The sequence below is a fragment of the Manacus vitellinus genome, unplaced genomic scaffold (genome assembly GCF_001715985.3).
Source record: "Manacus vitellinus isolate BGI_N305 unplaced genomic scaffold, ASM171598v3 scaffold_66_pilon, whole genome shotgun sequence".
In the NCBI taxonomy this organism is placed as follows: domain Eukaryota; kingdom Metazoa; phylum Chordata; class Aves; order Passeriformes; family Pipridae; genus Manacus; species Manacus vitellinus.
This window is the reverse complement of record NW_021940729.1, coordinates 2,690,880-2,711,911: the sequence shown is the minus strand read 5'-3', so window position 1 is coordinate 2,711,911 and position 21,032 is coordinate 2,690,880. Positions and strand designations below refer to the sequence as shown.

The window sequence follows — 21,032 nt, the reverse complement described above, 5'->3', positions numbered from 1 at the left end:
GGGGCCCAGAACGGGACTCAGGATTTGAGGTGTAGCCTCACCAGTGCCCAGCACAGGGGGACAATCACCAGCACTCCAGGGCCTTTCCCACTGGGCACTTTCCAGCCACTCTGCCCCAGCCTGGAGCTGCAGGGGGTTGTTGTGACCCAAGGGCAGGACCCGGCACTGGGTCTTGAACCTCATCCTGCTGGCCTTGGCCCATCAATCCAGCCTGTCCAGATCCATCATGTTGTCCACAAAAGGCGCACAACAAAACAATAATGACACAATCGAGAGACACACATCACTGGTTTGAAAGTGTACAAAGATCTTGCACCAAAGAACACCCTGATTTAAGATAATCTTGACATACCCAAGTCAGGATCTTGGAATACTTTTGGTTGGCAGAGGCCTCTAGGAGTCATCTGTCAGAGCAGGGACAGAACAGTCACATCTGTCAGTGAAAAGGAGCATAAAAATAGGGTTAACCTTGAGGAGTGTATTGATTTTGCTAAAGAAAATGTGACTAAACACACAAGAAAGATCCATGCCATTTTAATAAAAGTGAGAGTATTGTTTACCTATTTTCATTATGCTGAGAGGAAGCACATGTATGTGAAAGCCACTTACCTGTCCAGGTCAAAGAGATTTTCAAGCATGCAAAGGTTTAAGCCAAACCTGTGGGTTATAAAACTGATCTTGCAGAAATAAATTGCTTGAAAGATCATTTTCTGAAAGGCTGTTTACTTCAACAGGGCGGTCACATGCAACAGCACAATGAGTCTGGAGCTGTAGAAACAGTCCAGAGGGGACTCCAGTAATATTTACAAGCATCTCACCACTGGCAATATTACTACAGGTGGTTGTGGTTATTTATAAAATTACAAGAGCCTGTTTACTGTTGACTGTCTTAACAAAAAAAGCTATATTTCCCCCCTCAATATCAAGGAAATGTTCAAGTCCTGCTAAAGATTCTTGCTTATTATACCTGAACAAAACCTTCCTATATACAAACAAGCTGTTTTTATGTCTCTTTTCTCTGTGTAGGAAAGTTAATGTTTTGTCTTGGGAAAACCAATAGCTTGAAATAGAAGTCTCATTAAATCTTTGCTTTTCTGCTTTCATCATTCAATCTAAAACAGCAATTCAGTATTGTCTTTATTTTAATTATGTATAAACATCTGTGTCTGCCAAAACAGTCCCCTCAGCTACCTGAAAAGAGGTTGCAGCAAGGTGGAGGTCATCCTCTTCTCCCAAGTAACAAGAAAAAGGATGAGAGGAAAGTAAATCCTCATAAAATTCTGGGAGCCAAATCCATTTGAACACCTATGAATTTATTTATTTATGGTGGAAAATGAGGAACTTGCCTGAGTTAGAGCTGGGGAAAAAACCTGAAACAAAGGATGTGTTTCCTTCGTAGCTTTCAGAGATTTAGGCAGCATTTACTTGTCTAAACTCTAAACTATAATCTTGAGGAGGATTCCTGGACCACATTTGTGCCACCTTTTATAACTAGAAGCTCCCAACACATTTCACATCTGACATTGGAGCTCCCTGTCTGCGTGGGAGCAGCAGCTCAGCATCTTGCCTGTGGCTAAGCCCAAGGGTTAGGATGTGACAGAATATTCCAGGAATAGGCCAGGGAACCTTAGGTCCCAGCTGGGGATGCTGCTGAAGACATGCACACTTTTTCATAAGACACTTTTTTCCCTTGGAAATCCAACTTTTCATCCCAGGATTTTATGTTCTGTGTAATCCCAGTTGCTATTGCAGTCATGTATGTACTCCATCATGTGGGGTCAGTTGGTCCTGCAGAATTAGTGTTGCACAGAAGCCATTACCCCTTCTAAATGAAATAAAAAACAGCAGGAAGAGTTAAAAAACAGGAGTTAGAAACTGTTGCCATCTTTGAGAAAATCACTGACATTATTGCACATTTGCTTTTATTCCTATACTACAACTGATACTGAAAAAATTTCTAAGACTTTGTTCCCAGGAAGCTTAAATGTCATGTTTTGTCCTGCTAAAATACTCTTTTGTCCCAGTTTTGAAGACAGGATCTCCCTCCGCCAGGTTTGTAGACACCCAGATGTTAGGGAGATTTCAGAAGTGAGCCCAAAAATCTTTCAGAGACTCAGCAACCACAGAAAGTTGAAGATGTTATAAAGTTCAATAAGTTAAACATTTAAATAGTTCCCTAAAACTGTTTTAACAAGCTTAATAGCCTAACAGCTCTTAAATACAAACTCTCTCCATATGGGAATATTAATGAGGACATTTAAAATGTTTTTTTTTTTAACTGACTCACTAGAAACAGAGTTACTGTTCCTCAGTCACATTTCATTTCGTAATTTTTAGTGCCATGATAGAAGAACTTGCAACTCAACACAGAAATTAAGGGCATGTCACCTGGCACTTACATAATTCCTATAATCATCAAGTGCTGCCAAATCATTAACACAAAGTTTAGACATTTATTAAGTTTGTTTCTTATTCACAGGTGCTGATTGGCCTGTTCACTGAGCAGTTCATCTGACAGTAACTGGTGTTTATAGCACAGAGTTTGCCTTGAGTCTTGGCAGAGCAGGAGCCCAGTTTATGTAAGGCACTGATTTTGAGTAGGCCACACTTGATATTTTTGCCCCATTTTAAGGTGAGCACTTTCTCCTGAGTAGCTTTCAGCTATAAAATAGGAACAGAATGTTTTATGTAAGCAAGGGACAGCCTCTTTTTTTCCAAACAACTTATACAACGACTTGCTAAAGGGGTAAAAATAACAATCAGACCTCAGGGCAGTTAAGTAATGGCCTGGGAGTGAGCAGTTAAAGGTGGCTATACTGTTCCTCCTTTTTGCTTTTCTGTCACATTCATGTCTTAGCTGTTTCCCAGGAGCATCCAGGCAGGATGCCATCCTGAAGGGGATGTTAATTTTTATATGTTTGCTGGGGCCAAGCTCTCTCCATGAGCACCCATTTCAGAGTCCAGGAGTGACTCTCCTGTTCTGAGGGAACACCTGGGAGTCCCTCTCCATTATTAGGGACACTTGTGTTACTTCACACACAAACATCCTTAGGTGATGGCCCAAGGTGAGCCAGCCAACTTTTTTCTTCTGAAACTTAATAGCAGTGAAGTGACTCAGCACTGGAAAGACAAACACATTTTTCATAACCTCCTCTCCCAGAACACAAGTGTTTATGGTTTCCCCTCAGACATGAGGCTCGAAGTAATCCTTGTGTCCTGAATCCAGTGTGGTTTTATGGAGTACATGTGAACAGGTTAGCTAGTTATCAGAAATAATATTTTTTTAAAATCTATTTTAGGCCGTTGTTTGCATTTTATTCTGCTTGAAGGCCTCTGGATTAATTTTAAGGGCACCACAAGCAATTTTCTGACTTTGCTATAAATTCTGTGTCTGTGTATTAGTAAAACCTGCTGGTATTTTAAAGCAAAAGTTCCTCCCAAAATCAGAGTGCCTTTTGCTTCAAAAATTATAAAAATAGCATAATCATACTGTCATCAGCCACTAACAAAAATAAGCCCTTTAAAGTTATTTCTGCTCAATAATTAGCACAGAAGCCCTTCAAAGAATTAAAAAACATCACCAAAAAATCAGGCTTTGTCAGCAATGAACTGTGCTGGCACAATCCAGGAAGTGGAGTTGCATGGATTATGTTATTCAGTGAATCCAATTGAACTGGGATAGTGATATAGAGATCTGGGAATCATGAACAAATTCCTTGCATGATAAAACAAGTTTAACTGGAGAAGAGCATCCAAATCCTACTTGCTCTCCCTTTCTGATCTCAGTATTGGAGTCACTAGGATAATGACTTAGGGGTTTTCTAACCAAGTTAGAAAAGAAAGATTAACATTTTCCAAACTGCCTGCTTTATTTTGAAGTCCTGGCTGGTGAGGTCTGTGCCCACAAAGTAATTCCCTTGCTTGTAAATCTCTTGCTCAAAAGTCTCTCAATTTGATGGTGCCATTTCTGATTTAAAACAAACAAACAAACAAACAAAAAACACACTTCAGTTTTTAAATAGCCTTTTCATTCCTGGCAGAAACTGGTGTTTTCTGAATACCTAATGAGAACCTAATGTCTCTGAAAACCAGGACTGCTGTTACAAATATCTTCCCAAGGATAAATAAAGCTGTTTAGGAGGCCTGTTGGAATGAAAAGCAATTCAAATGTGCCCATGGTGCACAAGAGGCAGCCCCAAGTCAGGATCAGGGAGATCCCACCCGGTGTCCTTTGAGAAAAAGGCATTCAAATAAGTTGTACACTTCGCAAAGCTTCCTTGAGGCTTTAGTTTCCTTTTGTTTATAAAAAAAATAGGTAGCATTTTCCTCTTTAACTGCAAAAGTACCGTGCAAGTTTCTCACATGGTGTTTGAAGCCAAAAGGCCTCCTCTTCACATCCTGATTTTCAACCCACTGAGTTGTAGAGATAGTGAAATCTTTTTGTCTCATTGGTAAAGAACACCAAGGCATGGCATCAGCAACCAGCTCCCTTTGGAGACCATCCTTGTTCCTGGTTTCTTTGGCCTTTAGATAGGGATCTTCTGCTGACGTCAGTGGGAGTTGGATGAGACCTCAAAGGCAGTTGCTGGATTGAAAATCTTGACATGAGTGTGATTTCACCCCCTCATGATCAAAAAGTCACTGAGGTTCTTATCTGATTGTTCACTAAATAGATATATTGAAGTCAGAAGTAGAACAGGGAAATCAAGAGCCCAAAACTGGCAGAGCTGTTGCAGTTTTTGAGGAAGTCTGAACACTGGAGGGATCACTGGTGTGTTCAAATGATAGAATGGTTTGGGTTGGAAGGAACTTTAAAGATCATCTCGTTCCAACCCCTGCCACGGGCAGGGACACCGTCCACTGGCCCAGGATGCTCAGAGCCCCATCCAACCTGGCCTTGGACACTTCAGGGATGGGGCAGCCACAGCTTCTCTGGGCAACCTGTGCCAGGGCCTCCCCACCCTCCCAGGGAAGAATTTCTTCCCAGTATCCAATCTAAACCTGCTTTCTGTCAGTTTGAAACCATTCCCCTTTGTCCTGTCACTCCAGGCCCTTGGAAATAGTCTTTCTCCATCTTTCCTGTAGGACTCCCTTCAGGTCCTGGAAGGCCACAATTAGGTCACCCCAAAGCCTTCTCTTCTCCAGGCTGGACAATCCCAACTCTCTCAGCCTTTCCTCACAGCAGAGCTGCTCCATCCCTCTGATCACCTTGGTGTCCCTCCTCTGGACTCGCTCCAACAACTCCATGTCCTTCTTGTGCTGGGCCTCCAGAGCTGGAGGCAGCACTGCAGGTGAGTCTCCCCAGAGCGGGGCAGAGGGACAGAATCCCCCCCTCCCCTGCTGCCCACGCTGCTTTGGGTGCAGCCCAGGACACGGGGGGGTTCTGGGCTGGGCCATGTGCAGCCTCTCACCCACCAGCACCCCCAGGTCCTTCTCCCCAGGGCTGCTCTTGGCATTAAAATTAATAAATTGTAACTCAGGGCTTCCATTTCCAGTCTATTTTGTGGAGTCCACATGCCACAGCCATGGCTGAGGGGAATATCTTGGCACCTGCCTCATGTTGGAGCTCCATCACCTCCGTATTCCAGCCCATCCTGAGGGGCAAATCATGCCCCCATCCCTGGGAGGCAGCGAGGTGTTACCTCGGCTCAGGGTGTCTGTAACACTTGCTCTCTGTACCTGGAGTCTCTCCTGTAAAATGTGGAGCAGGGGCTGTAGTGACACTTTTACACAACAGCTCCAAGGTCACAGCCTCGCTCTGCTGCCAAGCCGCCCGCTCATCCTTTAGTTTCCAGGGCAGGAATTGTAGAGACAAGGGCAAAGATGTTGTCTTTGGAGCAGGAAGGGTGGGCAGAGACACCTGCAGGGGAAGGAGCTGCTACCAATGGCAGTGAACTGCCTGGGGGCAGCACGTAGGGAGAGCACGTATTCCTGGTATTCCTGGAGGAGGGAGAAGCCACAGCAGATGGCGGCTCGCTAGAAACATTAAAGCAGCTAGTACAGAAACAGGATGTGGCACCGAGGGTCGGTTCAAACTGTTCCAAGGGGAGCTCTGGCTCCACTGGGAAATGAGAAACCTGCCTTAATTTCCCTCCTCAACACCAGAAGGTCCAGGCCTGCATATCCCATTTCCCCCCAGAAGAGGGACCTTGACACTACCAGATAACCTGAGGAGGGTGGTGGGAGGAGGAAGAGGAGGAAGAAGAGGAGGAGGAGGTGAGATGAGCTCTCTCTGCATCGGAAAGATCCATCTCCTGTCACACCCACTGCACTGGTAACATTACTACTGACAGGAAGTCCATTGTGTAATACACACCAACCTGCTCTCCAACTGCCCCAGTATTAGTGCATCTGTTGCTCTTTGGATGGTGACATTTCTTAGGTAGCCTGGAATTCTGTGCTGAAGAGCCTGGAGCAGCTGAACCCAGCATGGTTCACAGGGTACTGCTTTCAGCTGTGGGACAGGCATCTCAGAACATCTGAGATATTTAAAATCTACACATGTGATAAATCACTTAGCCTTAGAGAAATGGAATCCTTTAGGTTGGAAAAGGCCTCCAAGATCATCGAGTCCAACTTCTGACTGATCACCATCTTACCAACTAGACCATGGCACTGAGTGCCACTTCCCGTCTTTCCTTAAACACCTCCAGGGATGGGGACAGCCCATTCCAATGCTTGACAACCCTTTACATTTACAAATACATTAAGCACTTCCTTAACTTCAAATATATCCAGAGCTGGGAACCACTATTGTCCTCATTCCCAAGACAGATTGTTTTGGATATTCCTCCCCTCTCTTTCCATTGGATGATTGTCAAAAAAAGCTCTTTTATTGTCCAAAGCATAATTGTTTTGCTTAGGTACAAGGCACACTTTGTAGAAGAGTAAAGCGATTAAAAATGCACAGATATTTGCAGTATGTTTTATAAGTGCTAAACTAAAATGTGATTTTAAAGAAATTTGTATGAGCTGAAGGCACTGCCTTTGTATTTGCCATTAAAGTGCTTTTTTTTTTGGAGGAATACTGAATTGAGTGATGCAAGGAGATAAAGAACTAAGCTTGTGTTTTCTCATGAGATGTAGCTCTGAGATATAGTTAAGGGAAGAAAAAGGTAATCCCATTAAAATAGAATTTGTAAGATTCTGTTAAAAATCATTTCCTGAGTAAACAGTATCTCAATTCCTTAGGTGTCTCCCATTCTGGAAGAGAAATCTGGTGCACCAGTGTGGAAAAAAAAACCAAACCACAACTTTACAAAAAGAATGCTACTTTTATTTTCAAATGCTGTAAAAAGCCTCATATAAATTTTTATAATGCTTCTATGTAACTTTCCCAACCACAGCTAATGAAACAGTCTAGGAAAAATAGAGCAGTTGCCATTTCGACTCAGAGGACGAGCTGCTGTGAGATCCCGTGCTGGAAGGACAAGGTACAGTGTTACAATGCCTGTGGGACTGAGTAAGTGAGAGCACTTCCTAAGCATTCACTGGCTAAACTGCAGCATTCCCTGCTGGCTGTGGCACAGAGGGATTGTCCCCTCTTGGGAAGGAGACGCCACATCCCTGCCCTCTGGGGAACTTCCCCCCTCCGGGGCTGTTTTCCATACTGAATCCAACGGCTCAGGTGTTTAACAACTGACCTATAAAAAGAACACTTATGTAACTGTCCAGCAAGGCAAATTCAACAGTGCAACACTGGATTTCTGAATGCTGGCAAGTTTTCCTTTTGTAAACTCCTTCTGCACTCCAAACAAGCCTTGCTTATGTCCTGTACCTAAGGCCACTCACTCCCGCTGGTTGGAGATGGCACGAAGTGCAAAAGCGCAGCTGCAGCTCCCAATCCAAGCTTCCTCCCCAGTTCCAGGAAATTCAGATCCAGGCCCTTCACCTCCATCAATGCACTCAAGTTTTCCCTGCTGGAATAGGTTAAACTTCCCAGCAAAGCTCTGCTAACGATTTGCATACAACAATTCCATGTTTTAACAAAAACAGACTCCCAGAAAATAAATTTTCACATGGTTGCAATCATCAAGCCATTTCAGGATCTTTGGTACTCCAAGAATAAGAAAAATAAATGGCACAGTGACAAACTTCACCAAAGGAAAACACACAACCATCCAAAGGAATCAGACAAAAATAACAAAGGATATGTTGTACTTCCACTTTTTTTGAAAGCCAGTGTACAATAACCTGCTGTTCTTTTTAATCCATTATAGTGTCACAGTTTCACCTTTAAAAAAACCAAACCCCTATCATCCTAAAAGCAGCAGTTAATATTGTTTAACTTGACTTACTGATTAAAATAATGCTATGTTTTAAAAAAAATTAATTAAAAAAATCAACTACCACAATACAGGAGTTTATGCTAGATAGGCTGCAGGCTGTTTCCCTATGGATATAACTCCTATGTGAGCACTGATATGATTAATCATCTGCAGTTTTAAATGGGTAGTATTACCTTGAGTGTTACAAATAGAAGGGTTGAGCTTTTGCCCGAGTTTGTAAACCAGTGAGTATGTACAGACATAGTTGTTTAATAGATAGCTTTAAATTAAGTGTGTATTTATCTGCCCTTCCCCAAACCCCACAGGAAAAAAAAATAGATCACCAGTATCACTGAGCATTTGCAGTTTCCATGAAACTTGTCTTAGCAAGTCCAAGCAAAGACTTGTTTTTAGGTCATGTTAAAAGGGTCAGTGTGGGCTTTTGGAAGGTGGTGCTTGCAGGAATTCCAATTCCAGTGCACACAGTGCCCCAGGAATGAGCCTGGAAATGAAACCCAAGAAAAATTGTTTTGAATAGCAGTGTCCTTTTGGGGCCAAGTTTCATCTCGGGTGTTTTCTGCCTGAGCTCCTCTGCCTTGAACTGAAGGCCTTTGAAAAGGCATTTCCTTTCCCGAGAAGCCTCAGGAGCTGTTGGGGCACTGGCAGGATGAAGTCTGGAGGGTGGATTTAAGAGAGTCATTGTTTTTGGACAGTCTTTGGTTGGCCATAGGTTGAGCTTCAGCATACTGGAGAATTTCTGAGGGACCTTGTCCCAACAGCAGTAAACGGGCATTAATTAGCACAAGGTCTGGGGAGAAAACCTGGGAGATCCATGAGCTGTTCCCACCTAAGTCCACCACTGAGGCAAAAGTTTAGCTTAGGTATGTTCTGATATAACCCTGTGTAAACTCTGGGCCCTGAGGCACTGGCTGCTCCTCGTGGATGAGCTGGAGACTGCAGCTTTTTTGTATAAAGAACAGATATGAGATGCTTGAAGGGAGACAAAACACTGGAGGAAAGGCATCACTGAAGCCCTGGAGGAACCCAGCAGCTGGATCAGGGAACCCAGCTGGATCAGGAAAGGCTACCTGCACATCAGAAAGGCACTGATGCACAGAAATCTTGCTGGTAAATGGTCTCTTAGGCAGCAGATGAAACCCCCCAGTGTGTTTTCAAAGCATACAAGTCCTTCAGAACAGCTGATACAGCAATAGATATTTCTCTAATGGCATTCCAACAGTCACTTTCATATTGCTGCAAAAGCCAGACTAATGGAGTCTTTCCTACTGGATGCCCAAACATCCTGTGCTTCAATCTGAGGGGGCTGCAGAGGTTTTAGGGTGCCTTTCACTGGTGTTCATCCCATGGCCACATTAGAGGGAGACACTACAAGGAGACAGAGCCCACTGGAGAGTCTGAGCCTCCTGGGACACTCCACTTCCCCTAGTTGGGCAGAGGCTGCTCCAGAGCATTCTGGAAAGAAAAGGGTTCCTTCTGCCTGGAACTTCTTAGGGAGAAAAAAAAAAGAGAAAGCCCCAATTTGATCACTTTTCTAGAGTACATTTTGCACAGAGAAAAAAGGCTGCTTGAATTATGAGCAGCACTAAGATGATGTGCTATACAGCAGAGGCAGGAATGCAGTCCTAGAAACTCTACCATCCCTTCAAAACTTTGTATATCAGAATGTTTCCCTTCTGTTAAACAACATCTTGCTCATTTCTATTCAGATTCCTCTATTCTCCTGGAGCTGCCAGCAGGCATCACCACCTTGAGCAGCAATACCCATCAGAAATACCACTACTGAAATCAGAAATGCCCCTACACAGACCACAGATCCCACTGCCACACACAGTGGGAAAAGGAAGGGATGATGGGCTGATAAAGTCCTAGACTGGGGGGAAAATGAGAGCAGAAGTAGGACACTGCTATTTAAAATAATTCCATGGGGTATCTGCAGACCACAAATGGAAAACCCTCGAGCACCTGCTCAGAGAAGTTGGCAAATGTGGGCAATTTTATTTTTTTTTCATACTGCATATCTAAACCCCAGCAGGTGAGCAGGCCAACAAACAACGCTGCACCAAATGATATGTTTTCCCTCCTGGGTGGATTAGATGGTTTACAGTACAAACAAAGCCACAGTACAGAGAGGCAGCATTAACCGTTATCCACACATAGGTAGTGCAGGAAAAGGGATGCACGTTCCTTTTATTCCAGTACCTTTGTATAATAAAGTTAACAAAAATATTCAAATATTTAAAAAAAAAAGAAAAAAGAAAAAAGAAAACAAAACAAAATTAAAACCAAGCCAGCTGGCACTGCCAACCAATTCCTGTAGTAGTCTCAGAAATCCTAATCCTGTAGAATTTCCATGTGAAGTCGATGCGCACCAGAGTCAATGTGTTGATAACGAATGCCAAGCAGGTCTGGTGATGCACTACCTGAGGTTTGTGGTTTCAGTTCCTTCTGGGGGTTCATGTCCTGCCTCACAACTTCCCAGCTTTCATGTAGGAAGGGATGGAGCCACGCTGAGTAAGCCCTTCAAACCTCTTGTAGGTGTAATTGAGGAAAACCCAGTCTTTAGATTTGTAGTCAGGCTCCGTTGTGTTTGGCACTGGAATTCAGAGACAAAAAGCAAACACATGGGAAAAAACCCAAACAGTTAAAACCAGTGCTGCCCCTGAGAGGACTTTTCACAGATATAGACAGCCTTGAACTCTTACTTCCCTCCCAGCAGAAATTCCTGGAAGAAATCCTGTGTTTAATCAGGTCAGTTGCCTTTTGTCAATGGTCTGAGAAGAGCTGAGTTTTCTGAATATTCTTAGTTTTCAGCTTCCGAATATAATTCTGAAGTTGAAAAGGGGTTTTTTTTGTTTGTTTTGGGATTTTTTTATTATGGCTACACACTGCACCAGGCTCCCAGACCTTGAGAGAAACCTCTCACACACCCACAGGAGACAGGATTACAAAACCCTTAACATTTATGATGCTCTAAGCACAACAAACACATTTATACACCACAAACAAGACATATCCAAGTTCTCCCAAGAGAATATTAACTCTCCGAGGACTTCTTCTCTGCTTAAAGCTTCAGCAAGGCTTGCACAGCCTCATTTATGTGCAGGCTGCCATCCTGCACGCTGACAGTCGCTGGGCTTCTACATTTACCTCTCTGGCTTCTGCTTTTATACCCTTGTAACAATATTTCCAACTTAAAATGCCAAACACACCAATATCAAAGTTTGTATTTAGGGATCTGCAAGTACAATATCACTGCCAGTGGGTCTGAAGTGCCAAAACAACACAAATGCTCTAGGCATTACTCAAATGTGGACTTAAACAGCTTTACTGAGGCACTAGAGATAGGTTGTTTTGCATTAAAAGGAGATTTTAATGCAAAGTCATCAAAGGACAAATTTCCTTGCCATTACATAAAAGCCATTTCGGAAAAAGAAAACCACAAACCCAGATTTTGTATAATTCTTATGCATAATGTTTTACCAGAATCTGCATGACAGGAAACTGTACTGCTTTCTGTGCAAACTATTTTTACTAATTGATTGAACTCTTAAATTTTCTGGGTTTCTTTTATTTTCTACTCCAAAGTCCTAAGGAAGAAGAAACTCTAAGGGATCCCAGGTTTACACTTATATTTCAAAGGAAGTCTCTAGGTGGAGTCTGAGTATGAGGGTATCAGAAAAATGATTATAAACAACAAGCAAAGCTCCTGTGGAGTACTTCTGGCTTGTTAGAGATGGAAACGTGGAATTTCCAGTGACAGTCTCACCTGGCTGTAAAATATCAGACTCAGGGAATTCATCAAAATTGGAAGTATCATCAATACTTTTGATTTCTATTGGGATTGCAGCTGGTCTTTCCCTGCAAGCAGAAATAAATACCAGCATAGTGAATAGCAGGAAAAGACACCAAGTTACAGTTTTGTTTAACTCAGGCTTTTACAGTACAACACCCCTTTAATTCAGAGCACAAAAGTTCCCCTGGGTCCATCAAGGTGTGTCTGACTCACCTGTTTCTGGCATTCACTCATTCCCTATCTAGCACTGGGATCTTCCTGGCAGGCTTGGGGAAAACATCATTTTCCCATTAACTGGAAGAGCATTCCAGGCTTATCTGGTTCCCAGGTATCACTGCCATCACGGGCCCAGCCTACCCAGCCCAGCAGGATTTCGCTTGCATTTGGAGCCATCAGATGTGCTGCTTTCCAATCCCAGTGCTCATCCAAGCACCTTCCCACTGCAGCTTCTGCTCCTGCCACTGTCACCAGCATCTCCCATCCCAAACAGGTTGGCTCTGACACATTCCTGCTTCAGCAGCCCCACAGTTAGGGAGCCCTGGAAAGAGTTTTAAGGTGGTTTGGAAACTGCCCACGGGATATGTCCCACGAAAGCCTTCCCACTGGGACACGGCCCTGTGGGAAAGGCAAGCATTTCCAGCTGGGAACTCAGACAGTTGTGATTATTACAGTTACAATTAAATCCAGAGCAACCTGAGGCATCTCAAGGCAGTTAAACTCCGATCAGATCCATGAGTGTCAGCAAGGCCTGAACACCCACCTACTGCCTGCAGCTGCCTTTCAAAATCAAAGATAAATTGGAAATAATCATCCTTGACATCATAGTACATGAAATTCTTGCTTTCATGGCTTTTATTCTCTCTCCAAAATGTGTGTGTATATATTACCTGATATGTCCCCAGTCTACTCCTTCAAAAAAGGGATGACTTTTTATTTCCTCTACTCCGTTGCTACCAATTCTGTTTTCCGAGTCAGTACAAAACCTGAAAAAGGGGAAATAAAATAAAGGGAATGTTACAATAAATGCAACCAGAAGCAACAGTATCCTGCAGCAAGAATTTCAGGAGGTTGCATCCAGGAGAGATGAAAAACAGAAGCAGAATATTGTGAGTCACAAAAGAACAGTTACAATGCCAACAACTTCCACCTTTTCTGAACTTTTGCATCCCCATCTTAGAGGTCTGTGAAAAGTTGCTGCATGTTCCAGTCCTGTAAGATTAGTTTGGAATGGAGGCTTAAATTCCTTACTCAGAGGCTGGAGTAGCCTCTGAAGCATCTCACCCAGGAGAGGGTGAGAATTCCAATGCTCACCCAGGAATTCCTTAAATCCCAGCTGTCCTTTGTACGTGCGACATTTTTTTTAATGCTGCCCTTGCAGACTTTTTGAGGGTGGCAAAAGGTGTCACAGTGAGGGAGCTCACACAAAAAGAGAGCTTTGTAACATGATGTGACACCCACAAACAAAAAAGTTTGGTCTTGCCCAGTGTGGAGTCCTCTGGAGACCTCTTGGAAATGGGAAACACTTGGCAGCATAGGCAGGGTGTTTTGACCTCATTTTAGTAGATTATCTCCAACTAAAGATGTTTGACCCTAATTTAAATCTTTCCATGTATGGAGACAAACTAATAAATGCCAGTAGTCATTGTATGAGTAAATTCATGAGCAAGACACACTAACAAATATACTGAAATAATCAAAAACTCCCCAAGCACAGCCAGGACTGAGGAGGAAGAATTCCCTGGCAAGGAACTCAGGATGCTGACAACATGTGGGAAGGCTGAGCAGAATACTGGAGAAATAGATACTGAAAATGCACTAAAACTGTTTTACACAATGAGGATTAGCAATAATTAAATGATTTGAGCTGTTGGTATCACTGCAACTGGATTCAGGATCACTGTTTTATTAGTTATGTTTTTGTGTGCTACTGCAGCATTGCTTGAATAATAAATAATAATAAATTCTAATTTTGTGAAGTACAGTCCCTTCTGCCTGCAACAAAACTGTGGAAGTTTCTAATATTAATTTTGAAAGGAAAAAAAAAAAAAAGGAGGAAAAAACACCAAAGCCAAAACCCACCCACCTCCCCTCCTCTCAAAACCTCTGAGGACAAGGGAGCATTTCTGCCTGACCTTGTCACTAAACCCCTCACAAAAACTTCCGTGCAAACTGATTAAAATGGATTAAAAACTGGAATTTCAGAAAAAGCGAGCAAATCCAAAGCATCCAAAAATTTCTGTTCAGTGCATTAAATGCTGGTGAGCAGTTATTTCTTAGTCTCCTCTGGGAAGAGAAAAGTTGTGTGTTAATCCCTTTTTTCTCCCTCTTTTTTCCTTGTCTGCTCTGTTTCTCCTGATACCATGGTCCAAATCAAGATGATTCCAGCTTATTCCTTCATGTGAAACACATGGCAAAGGGGGGGAAAAAAAATCCATCAAGGATGGTGACACAGAAGAAACCAACTGTCCCTCCAACATGAAACTTCCTTCCTGCAGAACGGGAATTGAATCCCATGGAAGATGCCCCCGGCTGAGCAAGTGGGGCTTTTCTTACTGACCTTAGGATTAAATCCTTGGCTTTGTCCGAAATGGGCACCTCTGGAGGAAATACCAATGTTTCTTTCCAGTTCATGACTTTCCTGTAAGTCTCCTGTGGGGTTTCTGAGCAGAAAGGTGGATACCCTGCACAAATAAACAGGAAACTAAGGAGTTTTTCCCAGGAGAGCAAAGTGACCCGGGCCTCTGCTTTTGTCAGCAGGGCTCCCAAATCTCACAAGCCCCAAAGTTTCCTCTTTTGAACAAATTGACAAATGTTACCTTTGAACAATTTTCAAGTTCTTTAACTTACCTATTAACATTTCATACATAATCACTCCCAAAGACCACCAGTCACACAGTTTGTTGTACCCAGTCTGCATAAACACTTCTGGTGCAATATAGTCTGGGGTTCCAACAGTGGAATAGGCCTGGAAAAAAAAAAGGAACAAACTCTTTAAAAGATGAAAACATTACAGTTTTACACTTTGCAAAACCTTTTCCTGGGCATTCACATATATTTGGATGGACAAGAATAAGTATGAAAATTCACAGTAAATAAAATGCCAATATTATTCTTTTATATGAGTAAACACAGAGAACCTTGCAAGTAAATGGAAATCATCTTCCTAAACGTGCTGAAACCAGGGAATATTCCCACTGCAATAGGAGAAGGACATTTTAGTCAGAGTTTTAGGTAGCTCTGCATTTTATTCAACAGACCAGGGACATTTAGAGTTGAGCCAACGGAAAACCAAAAATGGGGTTCCTTTTCCAAAATGTTGATGCAAGTTGATTTTGGCTTTTTCTTCTCTCTGTTGTACTGGTCTACCCCCACAGTTCTGCCACATCTGTCTTTACTGACCTGGAGATGCAGTTTTTTCAGGGATCTAATTCCAAGCAGGAAGAGGGTTGTAGAATAGAGTCCCTATGAGGCAGCATGTCTCATGAGGGAAGAAGAGACAACCCAAAACACCTTTTGGGAATAGTGCAGTAGATCACTTTTTAAATGGAGTGTGCAAAATAAAAAGTCACAAAATGTGAAAATTGAATTTTTTTGCAGCTGCTGCTTGGGGAAAATCATGGACAGGGATGAAACTGCAATCCCAGAGACAGACACTTTCCTTTGGTTCAGTTAATGCCAAAGCTCTCTTTATTATGTGACCATTCTTCACTATAACGCTGCTGCCAACACTCCAGTGCCAACACACTCCCAAAACATAATGATTTATGTTTTGAGGGTTTGGGGCAAAAAACTCCAAATATTTTTTAATGAACTCACCAGCTGTCGCCTGTTCTTCTTCCATGTTTCTGCTTTCCTCTTGGAGTTCATATTCTGAAATGCTAATTTGAAAAATAGTTATTAGATAATAAATTAATTTATGAGAATTAAGAGAAAAAAAGATGGGTAAGATTGCATTCTTAAACAATAACTTTTGTATCTTTAGAATCCTTTAGTCTGGAAACAAATATTCAGTTATAACTGAAACAAGGGGGACATTAGAATAACTACTGTCCAATTCACATGAAACTCATGTAAGTAGGACATATAACCAGCAATTCTAAATTAGAACTTGCTAAAAGTTTTAGAGATTGATCCAAGATCAGCTTCTGAAAAGCTTCATGAGATTGTCACTGATTCCAGTTCCTTGGCACATGGATCCCATGTCCCTCCTGAAAGATCATTTCTGTAACTTCACTAACATTAAATTACCATAATTATAGACACATTACATTAAGAATTCATATCTAATGTGCAAACATATGGGAACACCATAGAAATCATAATTTCTTTCCTGTCCCAGGGAACAAGCATTTCCAGTTTTCCAATGAAATGCAATCAGCCTGCCCAGTCTTGCTTATCCCAGCATGAACACGTGTCCCATGTACAGCTGCAGCTCCAAACTATTTAAGTGTTTAACTGGGGCAGCTTATACTCACAGAAGTCACTTGGTGGGTTGTGGGTGAGGTTCCTGTAGAACTCTGTCCTGTGAGCTTTCTTTAGACCTGTGCAGAGCCCAAAATCAGACAGCTTTACATGACCCTAAAAGAAAAAAAAAATCAGAGAATATGAAAACATTATTTAGAAAGGCAGTGCTTGGGAAAATAAAGGTTTTAATAACTGCACACACTTTCACAGGACAAGCAGGCAAATAAAGTCTGAACCTTGATGTACTGGCAGAGTGGGTTTTCTCTCGAACAGGTTATTTTTCTCCCAAAATGGTCATATCTACAATTTTACAATAGCTGAGGGCAGCTACTTTGCCAGGTTGTGTTTTGAAACTGGATACCACTGTGACTGAGAAATGCTCCAGGACAAAATTCCTTTGCCTTGTTTTGGCTTTAATCAGGTTGCCAGGCATCAGTGCTGGATAGAACCTCTCAAACCTTACAGCCTTGTGTAGGTTGTGATAATGGTTGGGCTGGATGGTCTTAGAGGTCTTTTCCAAACTCAACAATTCCAGGATTTTGTGATGATTAACCGGGCTCACTTTATGGTCAGTCTGAGAGTGTTGTGAGGGGGAATAAAATCAGAGAACTGTAGGAATTCAACTGATTACGTTCCAGTTACTTCAAGGTGCAGGAAAGCAAGTGGATCACTTTTTAATGAATATGAGCATCTGGACACCCTAAGTGAGTCTTCTCCCTTAAAAGTCCTGCTTTGTAAGGCTTCCCAACAAAACCCAAGAGGGATTTTGCTTTGTTAGAGCACACAGGGAAAGTACAGTGACCATTTCTAAATCATGGCGGTGGCACTACTGGTTCCCACCGAGCAGCACTGTGACCTACAGACTGGGATCTTGGCAGTTTAACGTGCACAGGACATGCCTTGGCATCCAGCAGAAGGTTGTCTGGCTTAATATCCCTGTGGATAAATCCCAGTTGGTGAATGGCATCTATGGCCAGCACAGTTTCAGAGATGTAGAACTGTGTCTCCTCCTCTGACAAGGTGTCTTTCTTCATCAGCAAGGTCATCATGTCTCCTGAGCAGAGAGAGGAAAACCCCGTTTAGGAACCAGAACATTTCAATCACCAGACTCTAGGAAAACCCAGTAGAATCCAAATTTAACCTTGGAACTGGCCTTACAGCTACTAATTATAAAACTGTTACTGCAAAGACCTACAAACCCAACTGACTTTTTCAGTAAAGTGGGTGTGAAGCTGTTAAAAATCCTAAACAGGGATTTTAATTGGACAGCCCAGAAAAACATAGTGAATTTTAACACACATTACACTTATTGCACAATGGCTTTTTCGTAATTTCTTTTTACTGTCAATAACTCCAGCAGTAAGTAGTAGAATAGTTATTTAATTCAAGTCTACTTAACACTCCTTTATAACCTTTCCCCTTCCCCTAAAAATCAGGAATGGTCACATGCCTGGAACTTCATTTAACCAAAAGTTAAGGAAGAAGTGCCTGTACCACCCAAAGCCACAGCACACAGCTCACCTCCAGGTAAGAACTCCATGATCAGGTAAAGATTCCTTTTATCCTGAAAGCTGTAAAACATTTTCACTACCCAGGCTCCATCTGCTTCAACCAAAATATCTCTTTCAGCTCGGATATGGGCCACCTGAAATTTTTTTAAATTACTGTTATTAAAGGACAATGAAATATTTCAACATAATTTTATATTCCTAGTCCTATAAAATATTTTTCACGATGCTTAGCAGAAACCCCTTATTTTCATGTACTTTTTCTACTCATTTGTCATAGTTTTTTACTAGATCCTACAAAGTCCTCAAAAATTATCCCCCAGAAACCTACAGAAGTTAACTCAGTGTTGAAAATAACAGTTCACACCACTTTGCAAAAGAAATCTCTAGAAACACAACTTGTTAAGCTGGTTTTGTTTGTTAGAAAGAATAGACAAAGCTGGTGGAAAAGATGGAAGTGTTTCTCTAGTGAAATACAAGGCAAATGATGGGTAAGGTTTGGACTAAAGTTACTTTTAATCTGCCTTTTCACTTGAGAAATCCACCCTTGATTTCTTTGCTAAAGTACTTTTAGCTAAAAAAGTCAAAGCAAAAACCAAACCAAACAAAAAAAAATCAAAGCAAAGAACCATAACAAGACAAAACCCAACTTAAAAAGCAAAACAAAGGAAAACAAAGTCAATGAAACACCTGTTGGTATCTCACCTTTAAGAGTTTTTACTTTGGAAGGGATTATTTCTCAAGAAACATGTCCCTTGAAATGGAGTTTTACAGATTCAGTACTATAAGGTCCATCTTGATGAGCAGAGCAAAATAAAGTCTTTGTCACTATTCCAAATTGGTTGTAAATCAAATATTTTTAAAATGCTGTTCCATGACCTTATTTCCTAATTTCTGCTTCTTTTGTGCCGTGGTGGCAACTCCACAGACCCTCACTGGGTTTCAAAGGCTTCAAAGACGGCAAATATTTTCCAGACAGGCTAAGTTTGGAATTTAGGGGATTTGTACACCACAAACCTGCTCTTTCTCCAGCATATCTGCTTTTCTTAGGATCTTCATTGCATAAATATGACCTGTGTCCTTCTTCTGAACCAGGCGTACCTGTGATAGGAGATACAACCCAGTCGGTCTTCCCTGCATCAGAAACCACATCCTGGCACGGAATTCTCCTGGAAGGCTCCCAATTGCCAGGCATGGACAAGTTCTTTTGTTAAATATTTAAAAATACAGTGGAAAAAAGAATATTTCTACATGGCATACAAAAAGTTGTGGCTTTAGGAAAAGCGAGCAGGCATAGTAAATTCCAGGCAGGCTGGGACTGTGCAAGCTGAAATTCAGGAGTGGATATAACTGAGGTGACACATGGCAGGAAGGAGGTTTATGAAGAGCTGTGCAACTGCAAATCCATCATTTCATGGGCAACATCAACTTGGAAAGCCATGGGAAGCCAAGGGCCTTGAGAAATTGGTGCAGGTAATTAATTACCAGACTTATCCCCTATGGAGAGCTGCACAAACAGCTCCTCTTCTGCAATAAAACTCCCCACCTGGAACTTTTTATTCTGTAATTAAAATGTTTTAATGCCACAAACCTCCCCAAATGCTCCTCTTCCTATAACTTTCAAAGACTCAAAGTCATCCAGGCCAAGTCTGGTCCTCTTCAGCCTCAGAAACTCTGTTTCCTTGCGAGCGTGTTGGGACCTGCGCAGCTTTTTCTGAGGAAACACGGGAATTTCTAAGTCATTTGACAGCAGAAACTCAGGATATGCAATCTCCCTTCTCTCTCTGGAATCCCAGTGGGAGAGGCAAATGTAAAAGGAGAGGTGTTTCTGGTGCTCAGGCACCTGCCAGACTCTGTGCCTGGATACAGCACCGTTTAAAGCCACAAGATGGCATCACACACCCACATTCCTTCTCCTGTTTCCCAAAAGATCCACAAAACCTCAGGAATGACCCAACACCTCTTCCTACTTATTTCCCTGCCTATCCTGAGGGCAGACATGGTGTAATGGACCTCAAAAAAGCAACTTAGTGACCAAAGCTCTGTGAGATGGTAACCAGAGATCCCTCCTCATCCGCATCCACATCCAAACGGAGCAAAGCTGGGCCAGTTTGTTGTTTAAATCAAGGAAACATGGTTCAGCATTTTGCTTTCTAAGCACATCCTACCTTTTTTCCCCTTGCCAAATATAATAGCAAACAATTTTAATCTTTGAAAAACATGCTGTGGCCATGTGTCATAAGAACTAAGGGTAGCATGAAAAGCCTTAGCCAGTCTTATTGGAAGGATGATTCAAGCATATTCCTAGCTTCCCTAATAAACAATTTTTTTTAGAGGGGCAACACTTTACAAAATAAAACTTGCTGTCTCGCTGGGTGATGTTTCTGTAGGCTCCTCAAATCCTATTTTTGAAGCGGTTTTTAGGGTTATTTAAGTAATATTTTTACCTCCTCATCTGCAAGGCCTTCCTCTTCCATAGCCACTTCTAGCTTCTTCTGCCTGCCAAGGGGAGAAACAGGGGATTATTTATTAAAACCCAAACATAACACTGCAGCAAGACAACACCTTTGCTTCACATGTTCCAAACACTAAAGAATTTGCCTCAAATGAAAATGTAAAGGCTCACAGCCCACTCCACCCAGTTACTCATTTGTGCCCAAAGCTGTCAAAAACAGAGAAGCAAATTTAAGCACATACCTCTGGATTTGCAGAATTAGGCATTAAATATATAATAATCACTCTAATGACTTACATTTCTTCATATATATCTTGAATTAAGGCTGGTTTTATCAATTAGGATTACAAACCAGAATAAAAATGGCTTTTTCACTGTTTCTGTCTCAGCTCTACCTCCAAAACCTCCAGCTTTCACCCCCACCAGTCCAAGGCTCTTCCAACTTGTGCCATGCCAGGCTAGGAGGCTCTGAGTGGGGAGCAAAGCCTGGGAATACCCTACAGCTGGCAGGGGGTCAGCACATG

General features: G+C 42.1%; 1 protein-coding gene across 1 annotated transcript in view; it reads right to left on the bottom strand.

Annotated features, from left to right (window-relative positions):
• Window positions 1–7,254: 7,254 nt before the first annotated feature.
• Window positions 7,255–21,032, bottom strand: part of STK38L (serine/threonine kinase 38 like) — a 37,880-nt gene continuing 24,102 nt past the window's right edge. The window contains exons 4-15 of the mRNA XM_018083682.2: window positions 20,501–20,552; window positions 19,645–19,767; window positions 19,071–19,154; window positions 18,067–18,190; window positions 17,445–17,599; window positions 16,557–16,659; window positions 15,898–15,959; window positions 14,929–15,046; window positions 14,639–14,762; window positions 12,969–13,064; window positions 12,055–12,146; window positions 7,255–10,881 (exon numbers count right to left, since the gene is read on the bottom strand). Of these exons, the coding sequence (XP_017939171.1) occupies window positions 10,754–10,881; window positions 12,055–12,146; window positions 12,969–13,064; window positions 14,639–14,762; window positions 14,929–15,046; window positions 15,898–15,959; window positions 16,557–16,659; window positions 17,445–17,599; window positions 18,067–18,190; window positions 19,071–19,154; window positions 19,645–19,767; window positions 20,501–20,552 (1,261 nt within the window). The 3' untranslated portion in view covers window positions 7,255–10,753. The remainder of the gene's footprint in view (window positions 10,882–12,054; window positions 12,147–12,968; window positions 13,065–14,638; window positions 14,763–14,928; window positions 15,047–15,897; window positions 15,960–16,556; window positions 16,660–17,444; window positions 17,600–18,066; window positions 18,191–19,070; window positions 19,155–19,644; window positions 19,768–20,500; window positions 20,553–21,032) is intronic.